Here is a 13,527-nt window from a genome sequence, read left to right on the forward strand (position 1 = left end):
TTGGATCTTCGTGATAGCAGATGTTCAGACTCCTATTTTAGGAGCGGATTTCTTACAGCATTTCGGATTACTTGTAGATGTGTGACATACATGTCTCTCTGATGAAGTAACACAGTTAAAGGTCCAAGAAATTATCTCTGCAGTGTTGTCACCCTTACTGCCAAGGCAACCTCATGATGTATTTCATACTCTTCTATCAGAATTCCCAGAACTCTTACAACCCCAATGTGGTAAGCAACCAGCAAAGCACGACATCACACATCATATTGTCACTACAGGTCCACCTATCACAGCACGAACTCGCCGCCTCTCTCCAGAGCGATTGAAGATTGCCCGTCAAGAATTTGAGCATATGTTGCAGCAGAGTATCATTCGCCCATCCTCAAGTAGCTGGTCCTCCCTTTTGCACATGGTACCTAAGAAGACACCTGGAGATTGGTGTCCATGTGGAGACTACCGTGGTTTGAATAGAGTTACAACCCCAGACAACTATCCTGTGCCACACATCCACGATTTTACAACCACACTGCACGGAGCTACCATTTTTTCCAAGATTAACCTTGTCCGGGCCTACAATCAGATTCCTATGGAGCCAATTGACATTCATAAGACAGCCATTACGACACCATTCGGACTCTATGAATTTGTGCAGATGCCATTTGGGTTGCAAAATGCTGCCCAAACTTTTCAGCGGTTTATTGATCAAGTGCTCCGTGGGTTACCTTTTTGTTATGCCTACCTTGATGATTTTCTCATTGCAAGTGCCACAGTGGACGAACACAAGGAACACTTACGCCAGACATTCCACCGCTTAAAAGAGTACAGCGCCCTCATTAACCCATCCAAGTGTGAATTCGGAGTCACTACCTTACATTTTTTAGGACACCAAGTTGACAGTAGTGGAATACGTCCACTACATGATAAAGTGTTAGTCATACAGGACTTTGCACAACCAGACACTCATCGTGGTCTTAGAAATTCCTTGGGATAATCAATTTCTACCATCGCCTCATTCCAAAGTGTGCTCAACTGTTACAACCATAAATCTGAACAACCAATTCAATGGACAGATATGACGACCAAGGCTTTCACTGATATTAAACATGCTTTAGCACAAGCCACCTTATTATTTCATCCCAAGCCTGATGCACCAACTTGCCTGATGCACCAACTTGCATAATGACTGATGCATCTAACGTGGCAATTGGAGCAGTCCTGCAACAGCTTATTGATGGCCAGTGGTGTCCTGTTTCATTTTTCTCTACAAAACTCAGGCCAGCTGAAACTCGTTACAGCACCTTCGACCGCGAGTTGTTAGCAATTTATCTTTCTATTAACATTTCCGACACTTCGTGGAAGGACGTAATTTCCACATATTAACAACAGATCATAAACCATTGACATTTGCCATTTCCTCTCAAGCTAGCCATCATACACCTCGACAGATTCGACATCTAGACTATATATATTCACAACTGACATTCAACACGTTAAAGGTGAAGATGATCCTGTTGCTAATACGCTGTCACGATTGAGTGCTATTCACTGTGATACTATCACACCTGTAAGTTTCCAAGACATTGCCAAGGCACAAAGTGATGACAGTGAACTTTCACAGCTACAAACATCGAATACATCACTTAAACTGCAAGCCACCCCAATACCGACATCTGAAGAAACCATTATTTGCAACATCTCTACTGGGGTACCTCATCCATTATTACAACCAAATTCCGCCGTAATATATTCAATTCATTACATTCTTTGTCTCATCCTAGCATTAGAGCCACTCAATGCCTAATCACTGCTCGTTATGTTTGGCCCAACATCAATTCAGACGTTCGTAAGTGGGTTCAATCCTGTACTGTGTGTCAACAATCCAAAGTCCAACGACATACTAAAGCTCCACCAGCCTCCTTTGTATTACCAGATGCACGCTTCAATCAAGTTCACATCGATATAGTGGGTCCACTTCCACCATCACATGGATTCACATATTTGCTCACCTGCATTGATCGTTTTACAAGGTGGCCAGAAGCTATCCCGGTAACGGATATTACAGCAGAAACAATTGCATGTGCATTTATTCAGGGCTGGATTTCTCGTTTTGGCGTCCCATCAACTGTCACAACAGACAGAGGTCGTCAATTCGAATCGTCATTGTGGAACAATCTTATGCAACTGCTTGGGTGCAAACGCTACTTCATATCATCCTATTGCAAACGGACTGATTGAGTGTTTCCATCGACAGTTAAAAACTTCACTTAAAATGTATCCTCAACCAGCCAGCTGGACAGACTCACTCCCAATCGTGTTGCTTGGTATTCGTACTCAGTTGAAGGATGACTTACAATGTACAACAGCAGAGTTAGTGTATGGAACCACTTTACGCCTACCAGGCGAATTTTTTGACGACATTAAAGTCGGGCCACTTCCGGATCCAATTAGCTATGCTGCCAAGTTGAAGAGTGTGATGACACAACTACAACCAACTCCAGTACGCCAGCAGCAAAAAGGCAACAGTTATGTGAGTCCACATTTGAAATCATGTACGCATGTCTTTGTTCATCATGATGCGGTCAAGAAACCTTTGCAGAAACCTTATGATGGCCCATTTAAAGTCATCAAACGTTCCACCAAGCATTATACTTTGGAGATGAATGGCAGCAATGATGTTGTTTCTATTGATCGTTTCAAACCAGCCTTTTATGAACTATCACCTGAATCAACCCAACCAACTCTTACTGACTCTACATCACAGCAACAGACAGCTCTCCCTACCAAACTTACTAGAGTGACCCGGTCTGGTTGACACGTCCGTTGGCCCAAGCATCTATGCTCAATATTCACTAATAATTTGGAGGGGGAGTACTGTAGCGGGTCACGTGATTAGCCCGCCTCAGAGACTGAACCTTAATTAGAGTAGCTTGTTTTACCGTACACGTGTTTGTACTTTCTATTGCATGTTGTTTATCAATTGATTACTGGAATCAACAGCAACACTCCTGATATTGAAAACTGTAATGGCAACTCCACAATTCATCGCCTGGAAAGGTAAATGTGTGTGTTCTATTAAGAGTAATTACATGTAATCTTCCATTTATCCTCACTCACAATGGTGTCAGGCAGAGATGTGTATTGCAGAATCTTGTCCTTTTTGTTTGTAGCTTTCCTTGCTTACAATACTTGTTTTACGGTATGTAGCGGAAAGTAAAAATCTTGACACACCCGCTCCAGAACTCTTCCTTTTATACTGGTGGGTAGGTATGACTGCCAGATGATATTGTACACACCAGATCACACAATCGCCATCGAATTCTCTGATGTGATTGGCTAAATTGTGAAAAAGCGATTGATACTATTTTATTGTAAGCTTTTAGATAACAACGCCATAATGTCTGTCATTAGCAATGCGTGTGTATCAGAATACTGTGGCCCTATTCTGTAAACTTAAAATGGCAAGTTGTAAGAGAACTGTTCCCAAAGTCAAGGTTAGCCTGTACGGATAGGTCATGAAAAGAATGTACACCGATGACAAAATACTCTAATAGAACAGTCACATTTGGCATTCAGATAATTGAGGTGTTCGGATAACTGAGGTTCTATAAGCGAGGATTCACTGTATATAGATTACAATAACTGACTGTTATATTAGAATGCTTGACTTATCTGTTAGAATGCATTACTACGCAACCTTACTGGATAATAGCACCATGTGATGTGAACTAGAGTAATATGACTGATATTATAGGTCAAGAAAAATAGCTGTTTTTTTTTTTTAACTTTTCTACCTACACACCTGCAATTCAATGGAGAAGCATTAATATAGTGACAACAGCACAAGTGAATGAAGTGATGCCTTACCAATGCATGTATGTAGCCATTACATCATGTCATGCCAAAGGGCGACAGGCAGTAATATGCCATAGCTATAATGTGCACGCAACACTGTATTGATGGCAACTTAGTGGAAAGCATAATTAAGTATCTAAAACGTAAATACCACATACTACAAAATGCATACTACATAAAACAATAGCACACTACTGTTCCAGCTATATATATATTAGTACTCCCATGCTAAATATATTCATTCACATGTCCACCTCCAGAATATTTTCACACATCAGACAACACATTTGTATATGTTATTGACTAGTTCTACAAACAGGAGTAAATTATTAACATCGTCCCTGATACTCCCATAATGTGTTAATCACACAACTGACTACAAAACAATGTTGCTGTAATTCACCACAAACAATAAGTTATGTAGAGGACAATTCCATCAGTATTGTGTCCATTGTACACCTCCACAAAACACAAATTGTGTTCGTAATAAGCCTGCTACATCTCTACCCACCATAACTGTGCCGTAGCTTAATGGTTAGGACCTATAGTTAACTCGGTACAAAACAAAAGTTTGTGCATTAATACAGATAGTACAAACTCAGTACATGGAACAAATGGCAGACCATGTGTGATCATATGACACTCATCTTGTCACACTTTGACACAACTAAATCTACATAGTCTCCTCATAAAGCTGAAGTCACATACTTTGTTGCAAACCAGCATCGAAAGCAAGCTATCCTTGCCATATTAGGATATAGTCTATAGCTATTTATATCAGTGTTAGGAGTCAACACTGGTTGAATACTATATTTTGACTGAAAAAAAATTACACAATATGTTCTACAGCCAGGTACATAGAACATACAGTAACCACTAACACAAACACTTGTGATGGGATAAACACTACACATTCTGTCAACTGTGGTAGTAGCTATGACTGGAAAAAACACAACTGGACTGTACTTGCAGTCTTCAAAGTACCACAGTTGGCGGCAAGTAACATCCTAACATAGTTTGTAGCTGACCGTAAGGACAAAAGTGTCCTCTACATTGATACATTTTATAACAATTCATATGAGCATCATTTGTATACACATTTATCAGATAGTATCACATACTCTACTATCATATACTCCTGTTACTATTTTGACATACCTTACATGCTATGGTACAAACTGTATTACATAGAGGATCCCCCACACAGATATTATGTGTGAGTTATATTACTATTTATTACAGGAATGTGATTACAATCATCTAAAATAAAGGTGTAATCTCCCCTCGTTAAAAAGTACTATGATTATTGTATCATGAATATTTAAATAGCAAGTGAAGTTATCGCCCTTCAAAAATTTGCATGCATACAGCAAACAATCCCTTGGCAGTTGATTAGCAACAGACTTAATACATAATGTATAGGTATGTGGTTAGTCTTTAACTAGCTATATACCTAGTCAATAACTGATTTTTAAAAATGGAAGCTAGGTGACAAATTTCAACCTTACAGTAAAGATACTATCAACCATGTGCAATAACTCAACAGCAAACCATTTCATAAAATGAACCATTACATAAACTTTAGCAATAGCAACCAGTTTATCTAACCGTGTCTCTGCAGCAGTCTGTAAAACTTCAGTTTAGCTATAGATATTTATAAGCTAATACAGGAGATGAAACACTATGGAATCACACATGTATTCTTCACCTATAATAGTGTTTGAAGAAGCTTGTGTACCAAGTAGCCAGTGCTATGAAGCAAAGGGACATGTTTGAACTATTTCATACTGCTCTGTACAACTGGGCATTGGTCACCAGCATATACACCAATAGAATTACATCGCTAACAACACACTCGTTTACAAATTATAACACTCATAATATAATTTGAGTGCTGATCCACAACATTTTTGTTAGCAGAGCAATAAGCCATAGTAATCACATTATTACAGTATCTCATCAAACTTATCATTAGGGTGTGTCACCATGGTTTATTTTGACAAGTTATGCTACCTCAATACATATAACATACTGAAATTACTCAGAAAAAAAAAATTCAGAGCTACGAGGCAAAAACTTTCCCACATATATGTAGTAGCAGCCATCAGCTGAAAGCATCAATTGAGTTTCACCACAAGTATCTTCTTAATCAAATAGAAACTATCCTCAAATAAAACCTCTTAGCATTCCAAGAAAAGGAGTGCTGAGAAACATGCTGATGAGGCACTGATGTATATCACAAAGGAATTATAAACAACTCAAACATTTTACAAAGGAAAAGCTGTTAATGACTTCCACAAATTCCTCAGTGATTTAAAAAAAAAACAATGCATTAACATGCCAACACTACTAAACACTAAAGTCTTGTCTGCTTTTAATGGGTACAAAGTGGATGGATTATCAAAGTTCTCTTTTTATATCCCATTAATATAGTGTACATGATCTACAGTACTGTTACAATTATTAATAGAGTTTAACCCAACACTTCACTTTACACAGAGAGAACATAAAATGCAGCATTAAACATCATTACACCAGGCACCGCAGTTTTCATATAGTACTCGTATAATATAGAAGCAACTCTTTTAAGAAAATTTGCATATTCGTAAATGCAACACAAATTTAATGGTGCTAACTTGCAGCAATTCCACCTGTCAAGTTGTAACCTGCAGGTTTGGAGGTCAGAAACTGTTGTTTTGACACATATTTGCACCATTATCCTCGCCATCATTACTGACCATCGTTGCCCGCCTGGCATGTGGTTTCCAGCTAATGTGGACAAGCTGGGCGGGCTGTACAGCAACCCCCCGCATAGCAACAGCATGCTTCACACAGTTGCGACATCTACTAGCCTAATACTATATTTGGCGTGAAAAAAATCCAGATACCAAAATATATTAGAACTCAACTAAGAAACTTCGAAAAACAACGTCTGACTTCGCAACCGGTCAAAAAATTCTAACAGCATTTATACAAAACGTATGCAACATTAAATTTCTTACGTGTCGTCGTATACAAACCCTCCAAAGAGTGTATTGGAGTAGAGTAGAAACGCAAGTGAGAACAACAGCACCGCTGCACACGCCTCATTCATTTCCACACGAATAAGAGGGCTTGGTCCAGCACGAGATCATTAATGATCTAAATAGCACGTGATCTTTCGTGATCTTTAAGCACGAGACTGCAAATGGCGACACAAGACTTGGTGGATTTCAGCGAGGTGCGGGCAGCTAAGGAACACACCCTAGCTATTAATAGGGACTACATCTCCCAGCCTAGACTGAGTAAGTGAAAGAGGATGTATAATGCTAATTAATGCTCACCACTAATGGCAGTACAAATGTTTTCATGGTAATCAATTGCTGTCTCCATTTATAGCGTACCGAACTGTATCAGGAGTCAATGGACCACTAGTAATATTGGATAAAGTTAAGGTAAAGTGATTGAATGAAGCTAACACTACAAAGTACAAACTACTTGCTACAAATTCCTTTTTGAGCAGTAATTACTGCCTATATTAGTTCTCATACCTCCCTAGTAGAATAATGGCAAGTTCATTTTGATAATGGATGGTAATTGGATCACCTACACTACATTATTTCTACTGTATGAATAAAATCAATACAACATGTGTAGTTCAAAAGCACGCTTGAGTACACTGGGTAGCAATGTTAGAGTTGTTTTTTTTCCATCCCACAGTTCCCCAGGTATGCAGAGATAGTCACCCTAACTTTACCTGATGGTAGTAAAAGAAGTGGACAAGTATTGGAAGTGCAGGGCAGCAAGGCTGTCGTTCAGGTCAGCAAGTTCCTCTAGTTTTGTAGTGTTCTCATATGATGTAATGCACTGATTGTTTGTAGTGGAATATTCTCTTCTTTAGGTATTTGAAGGCACATCTGGTATTGATGCCAAGTATACTACTTGTGAATTCACTGGTGATATTTTACGAATTCCTGTCTCAGAAGATATGTTAGGTACATGTCTGTCTAGAGATGGGATGATATTGCAACCGCAATGTATCAGTATGGAAATTATTGCAATGTAGAAGTCACAAAATAATTTTTTAAAGCTTTTTGGTGTTCCTCTGTATTGTGATATTTGGGGGGTCAATATCATCCTATCTGTAGAGTCTGTGTGTGAGCTGTGAGCATATACATGCACATCATTGTGGGTGCATGCATGGTGCATTACTGGATGTGTGGTGAGTGTACTCTTTCATGTCTGTAATTTGTGCAATCAAGGTCGTGTATTTAATGGTTCCGGAAAACCCAAAGACAAAGGTCCAGCTATTCTAGCAGAAGATTTCTTGGACATTCAAGGTTTGCGTATATATATATATATATATATGAACTATGCCATGTATCAAATGTTTACAACTACAGGCCAGCCCATTAATCCACGGTCAAGAATTTACCCTGAGGAGATGATCCAAACTGGCATCTCTGCCATCGACGTAATGAACAGCATTGCTAGAGGACAAAAAATTCCCATTTTCTCAGCAGCCGGTCTCCCACACAACGATGTAAGTGACCAACTCTTTCCTATTATGGCATGTCAATAATGTTTATTAGGTGATTCAAAATGTTATATGCCTGCTATTATTATGTGTTCATTTTGTAGATTGCAGCACAAATCTGTAGACAAGGTGGTCTGGTGAAGCAGAGCAAATCAGTATTAGATGATCATGAAGATAACTTTGCCATAGTTTTTGCTGCCATGGGTGTAAGTGTTTGTCTGTGTCACTATCTGTGACTGTAACACTGGTCTGGTAATCCAGGTTTGATGCCTGGTTTTGCCTAATTGCTATTGCATGTTGTTTCCTTGAGCAGACAAAGATCTGGGTGAGACTTCGGGTGCCCACACCTTCACCTGTGAGACATGGTGCAGCCTCCTGCGGGTTATTAGTCAGGATTTTCCTGAGCTGACTCACAACTAGGGCTCAAACAAATAGTGGTTTTTACTATTCGAATATTCTTTATTCACAACTACCGAATATTCGAATATTCTTTTTCAACATTGATATGGATGAGATATCAATAATCCTGCGGCTGTACAAGATGTCTCTTTAATACAATTCAGAATCAACATGATTTGATCACTTATGTCATAGATATGCTTATGTAGGATCACGAATTTCCATGTACTCTACCACTGATGTTATATATTTCCTTTGAAACGAATATTCGAATACCAGAAATGGTATTCGAATATTCGAATAATAGAATATTCGTTTGAGCCCTACTCACAACACCTGAGTAGCACACAGGTGTCCCAGTGCTGGTTCACTGGGCAGTTGTAACTGTACTAGCACGGTAGTCAAAAGCTTTGGTTTGGTTTTAGGTTTCGTTCTCTGTGTGTGTAGTGTATGTGCATGCAACGTGTCATGCATACGCATTAGAGTTACAACAATATGGTACTTGGGTATATCGATTATTGTCTCCATTGTATCACGATACAGCGATATATCAATATAACCTAACTTCGTATTGATACTTAGTGTGGCCTCGACATATGATCAACATATGATCAACATATGATCAATACACGATATATTAATTGTTACTATTTAGTCTTGCTAATATGCACACGTGTATGCACCATCCCATGCATGGACATGTGTTCATATATGCAACATACAGGATGTTTATGGGGAATTTAATCTTTTTTCTCGCTATTTCCTCCAAATTACATAGTGTGGTTGCATATTAACATACATGGCTTTATTACTGATGTATGATGGTTCTGGTTTCCCAGCTCAGATGGCTGCATGTTCATCACTACTATACTCCTGCCAAAATCATGCGTATATACGTATGTGCATAACCATGCAAATTTACAATGTGCAATATGGTGAATGTCTGTCATACATATTTCGTTATATACCACTCCCCAGTAAATTATTTTCATCTTGCTTGGCATGCTGATTAACCCATCAACCATCAAATGGTTGCTATGACACATAAAAGTACAATGAATCAGTTATGTCCAATAGTGATGTGACCAATTTGGAAGTATTTTCAAGTTTAACTGGTTTGGCTGGGACGCATTCTTTGTCCACGTGTGGTAAAACATACATTAAGTGTTGCATTATAAGAAGTGTGGGTGTATTGGTGAGCTACCATAGTCATGTTTTGTTGATGTTTCCGTCCACTTCGGTACTGTGTGTATGTGCAGCCATGACATGTGTGAATTGATAGATGTATGTATTGATGTCTTACAGGTGAACACAGAGACTGCACGATTCTTCAAACAAGATTTTGAAGAGAACGGCTCTATGGAAAATGTGTGCCTGTTCTTAAACCTGGCGAATGATCCAACGTGAGTGTATTATAAATCAATCGTATATTGTTAACAACGTAGTGCTGTCATTCATCTGTCAATCTGCTGTATAGCCTAAATATTTTGAGGCTCAGCAGTGTTACCTTAATTTAAATTTTTCCCTTTCAAGGATAAAATTTTTCTCTGTTAATCCCCAAAGCCTTGACATCAGCAAAAAAAATTCTCCCTCAAAATATTTAGGCTATATGGTACCATGCAATTTTTTTGCAAGCCACTGCACTTATTGAAGCAATTTTTGTGTCAAAACAAAAGCACTCAACTAATTGTATTGTTCCTTGTCTACATCATCTTGATCACAGTACAGTATAAAGGACAACTTGAACTGTATTCCAATGAGTCCACTAATAAACAACTCAGGCTTTTTTTTATTACATTTCCATCATATTCCAACAAATAAACATCATAGCCTTACAAAGTGTCCTTTCTCCCTGTTACGTAATGTCTTTGTTTTTTCAGTGGCATACCCACAACAGCAATGAAACGTAGTGTAATTGGCAGTTAGGTGTAATCTGTTAGTCTGAATATTGGACTATCAGAGACTCCACAGTTTGTGGTCAGTTTGGTAGAATTGGTAGAAGCATCAGTTTCTACAATGGAAATTAAATGAGTGAATGGTAACTGTCACTTATGTGTACATGAGATTATATACCTCTTCAAGCTAATGTACTACTCTTGTCCTAACTGTCTGATGACCACCGTATTATTTCTATTTCAGCATTGAACGTATCATCACTCCTCGGCTGGCCTTGACAACAGCAGAATTCCTTGCCTACCAGTGTGAGAAACATGTGTTGGTGATCTTGACTGACATGAGCTCCTATGCTGAGGCTTTGAGAGAGGTCAGTGACCTTTACAACACATGTGTTGCATGTACAATGCAGTCATATAATAATAATTGAGACCTCAAATTTGTGTTGGTATATATAACTAACTTAATGCTAGAAAACAGTGTTGAGGCCCTTGTTTTCAAAATTGATTTTGGAGTGTGGCTACTATTGAAGGTGCAGTCATGAGTCATTAGTTAGGTTGTTTCAGCGTGTCCGTTTCAGCATGTCCTGTACATCATGTAGTCAGTATCTATGCGTGCGTGCGTGTGTGGATAAACCTGATCCATTCGGACTGACCTCAATATAAGCCTGCTTTTGAAACTCACTATAGTGAAATTTGTTTTGTGTAGGACCTGCATAATCTGGACACTTGATAATGATCCCAAAATATCCATTAGCATGTTTGATAAATCAGAACATATTTTGGTCAGTCCCAAGGTGTACATAATACACAGGTTAAGGCAAAACAAAACATGGTGTTGTTTTAGTCAGTGAATTGTAAAGCATTCTAACTGAACAATCACTAAACAAGTATCACTGTACTGTATATTCAATGGTTAGCCTAGTACTTCCTTACAAATATTATTGTGATAGGTGTCAGCTGCTCGTGAAGAGGTGCCTGGTAGACGAGGCTTCCCTGGTTACATGTACACTGATCTGGCCACCATCTATGAGGTGAGGTCTAGTGTGTATGTGATATTAGTAGTGTATGATGGTGTTGTGTATAGAGAGCTGGACGTGTAGAGGGTAGAAATGGATCCATCACTCAAATCCCAATCCTTACTATGCCAAACGATGGTAGGTGATATTGTACGTACGTGCGTGCGTGCGTGTGTGTGTTTTCATGACGTGTATAGTCTACAGACATAATACAGCTTATTCCATACACACACAGACATCACCCATCCTATTCCTGATTTGACTGGCTACATCACTGAAGGACAAATTTATGTGGACAGACAGCTACACAACCGACAAGTAAGTAAATGCACAACTCATTAATACAGCCCATTGCTGACTACCAGCTGTATGCAGTGGAATCTGTCTTAGCAGTCACCTATACACAGGTATCTCTTTATAGCATACCGTGATCAAGGGCGGATCCAGGAGCTGGCAAGGGGAGGGGCACAAACAGGCTAAGTTGTAGGTGGTTGGGGAGAGCCAGATTCTCTAGTTCAGTGCTGCATTTTTGAAGCAGCAAATAATTACCTCTTAGTAATGTCTCGCAGTTGATTTTTGCCATTTTTGCCTTTTAAAAGGCTCTGAGTGTCTTTAAACCAGCAACACGATTATTATTTTTAGAGGTGCTTAGTACGCACGAATGTGCTGGGTGGTAATTTCACTGCTAGTTTGACTTTAGTTCGCTTTGGTTTTAGGTGAATTTGTAATAAATGCTAGTAAAATGTGCATATTTTCATGTGTTGATAAACTGATCTCGGCCTGACACAAAGTTTAGTAGCTAGCTGTTTTAATCAGAAGCATGGCTGGCTCATTTTCCCCAAATGCCCCATGCTGGATCCACCATTGGTGATGCACCAATCGTAATGTAAAAAGTCAACCATCTGTCAAATGCAGGCACCTGCTTGCTAATGCTATCCTTGCTTAGACAGGTTCCAATGCAGCTTCGTATGATTCCCACCCATAGACAAGCTATCATTGTATTGTATGTGTAATAGGTGTACCCTCCTATCAATGTGTTGCCGTCACTATCCCGTCTCATGAAGAGTGCTATCGGTGAGGGAATGACAAGACCAGATCATGCTGATGTCTCCAACCAACTGGTGAGTACCAATAATACAAAAGAAGTTGCTATACATCCTATAATGTGTGCACATGCTTAAAGTGGACAGCTTTTTTTTTTTTTTTTTTTTTGAAAATGTGAGAATATTAAAGGGGCACTAGTGTAGGTCCAAGCATGCAAAGTTTTGGGGCTATAGTTAGGCCCTTGCAACATTGAAAGTTCATATTACTAGCTAAATGCACGGTGCTTCATAACCATATTTACAAGAATTCTCTTTTACCATTTCAGTATGCAAACTACGCTATTGGCAAAGATGTGCAAGCCATGAAAGCCGTAGTGGGAGAGGAAGCCTTGACACCAGAGGATCTTCTCTACCTGGAGTTTCTTCAGAAATTTGAGAAGAACTTCATCACTCAAGGTACAGCCATAACATGGTCTACACTTACCACTGTCTTTGTGCAGGCATTTACGAAAATCGCACCGTGTTTGAGTCCCTGGAGATTGGCTGGCAATTGTTGAGGATATTTCCTAAGGAGATGTTGAAGAGAATTCCAACCAACGTGTTGGATCAGTATTATGCCAGAGATTCCCATTAGGGATTTCTACGATTTCATTTTATTTGTTGTGAAATTATTTTGCAAAAACTTGTGAAATGACTAATATTATTATGACTGAAAAACTGGATGTCATTAATTTTGAAACAGATGTACGCTGATATATTAGCTAAATGGGGAGAGGAAATTGCATCAGAAATCCAGTAATTTTTTT

General features: G+C 39.0%; 2 protein-coding genes across 2 annotated transcripts in view; one reads left to right on the forward strand and one right to left on the reverse strand.

Annotated features, from left to right (window-relative positions):
- Positions 1–6,997, reverse strand: part of LOC136236599 (protein O-mannosyl-transferase tmtc2-like) — a 25,704-nt gene extending 18,707 nt beyond the window's left edge. Inside the window, exon 1 of the mRNA XM_066026816.1 lies at positions 6,855–6,997. Coding sequence (XP_065882888.1) covers positions 6,855–6,946 — 92 coding nt within the window. The 5' untranslated portion in view covers positions 6,947–6,997. The remainder of the gene's footprint in view (positions 1–6,854) is intronic.
- On the forward strand, positions 6,976–13,464 carry LOC136236624 (V-type proton ATPase subunit B). Its single transcript, XM_066026848.1, has 15 exons — positions 6,976–7,136; positions 7,231–7,286; positions 7,552–7,650; positions 7,733–7,826; positions 8,094–8,171; positions 8,235–8,374; positions 8,473–8,574; positions 10,073–10,170; positions 10,907–11,030; positions 11,613–11,693; positions 11,747–11,816; positions 11,914–11,996; positions 12,695–12,799; positions 13,048–13,177; positions 13,222–13,464. Exons 1-15 carry the CDS (start codon positions 7,040–7,042, stop codon positions 13,353–13,355), a joined length of 1,491 nt encoding a protein of 496 aa, XP_065882920.1. The 5' UTR covers positions 6,976–7,039; the 3' UTR covers positions 13,356–13,464.
- Positions 13,465–13,527: the final 63 nt, after the last annotated feature.

Source organism: Dysidea avara, chromosome 10 (assembly GCF_963678975.1).
Source record: "Dysidea avara chromosome 10, odDysAvar1.4, whole genome shotgun sequence".
Lineage (NCBI taxonomy): Eukaryota > Metazoa > Porifera > Demospongiae > Dictyoceratida > Dysideidae > Dysidea > Dysidea avara.

Bases quoted from the DNA above. Each gene is read 5' to 3' on its own strand.
- LOC136236624 (XM_066026848.1), top strand. From the start codon at position 7,040: ATGGCGACACAAGACTTGGTGGATTTCAGCGAGGTGCGGGCAGCTAAG. The intron at 7,287-7,551 runs GTAAAGTGATTG...TCCATCCCACAG, and splicing joins TAATATTGGATAAAGTTAAG to TTCCCCAGGTATGCAGAGAT. The intron at 11,997-12,694 runs GTAAGTAAATGC...TATGTGTAATAG, and splicing joins GACAGCTACACAACCGACAA to GTGTACCCTCCTATCAATGT.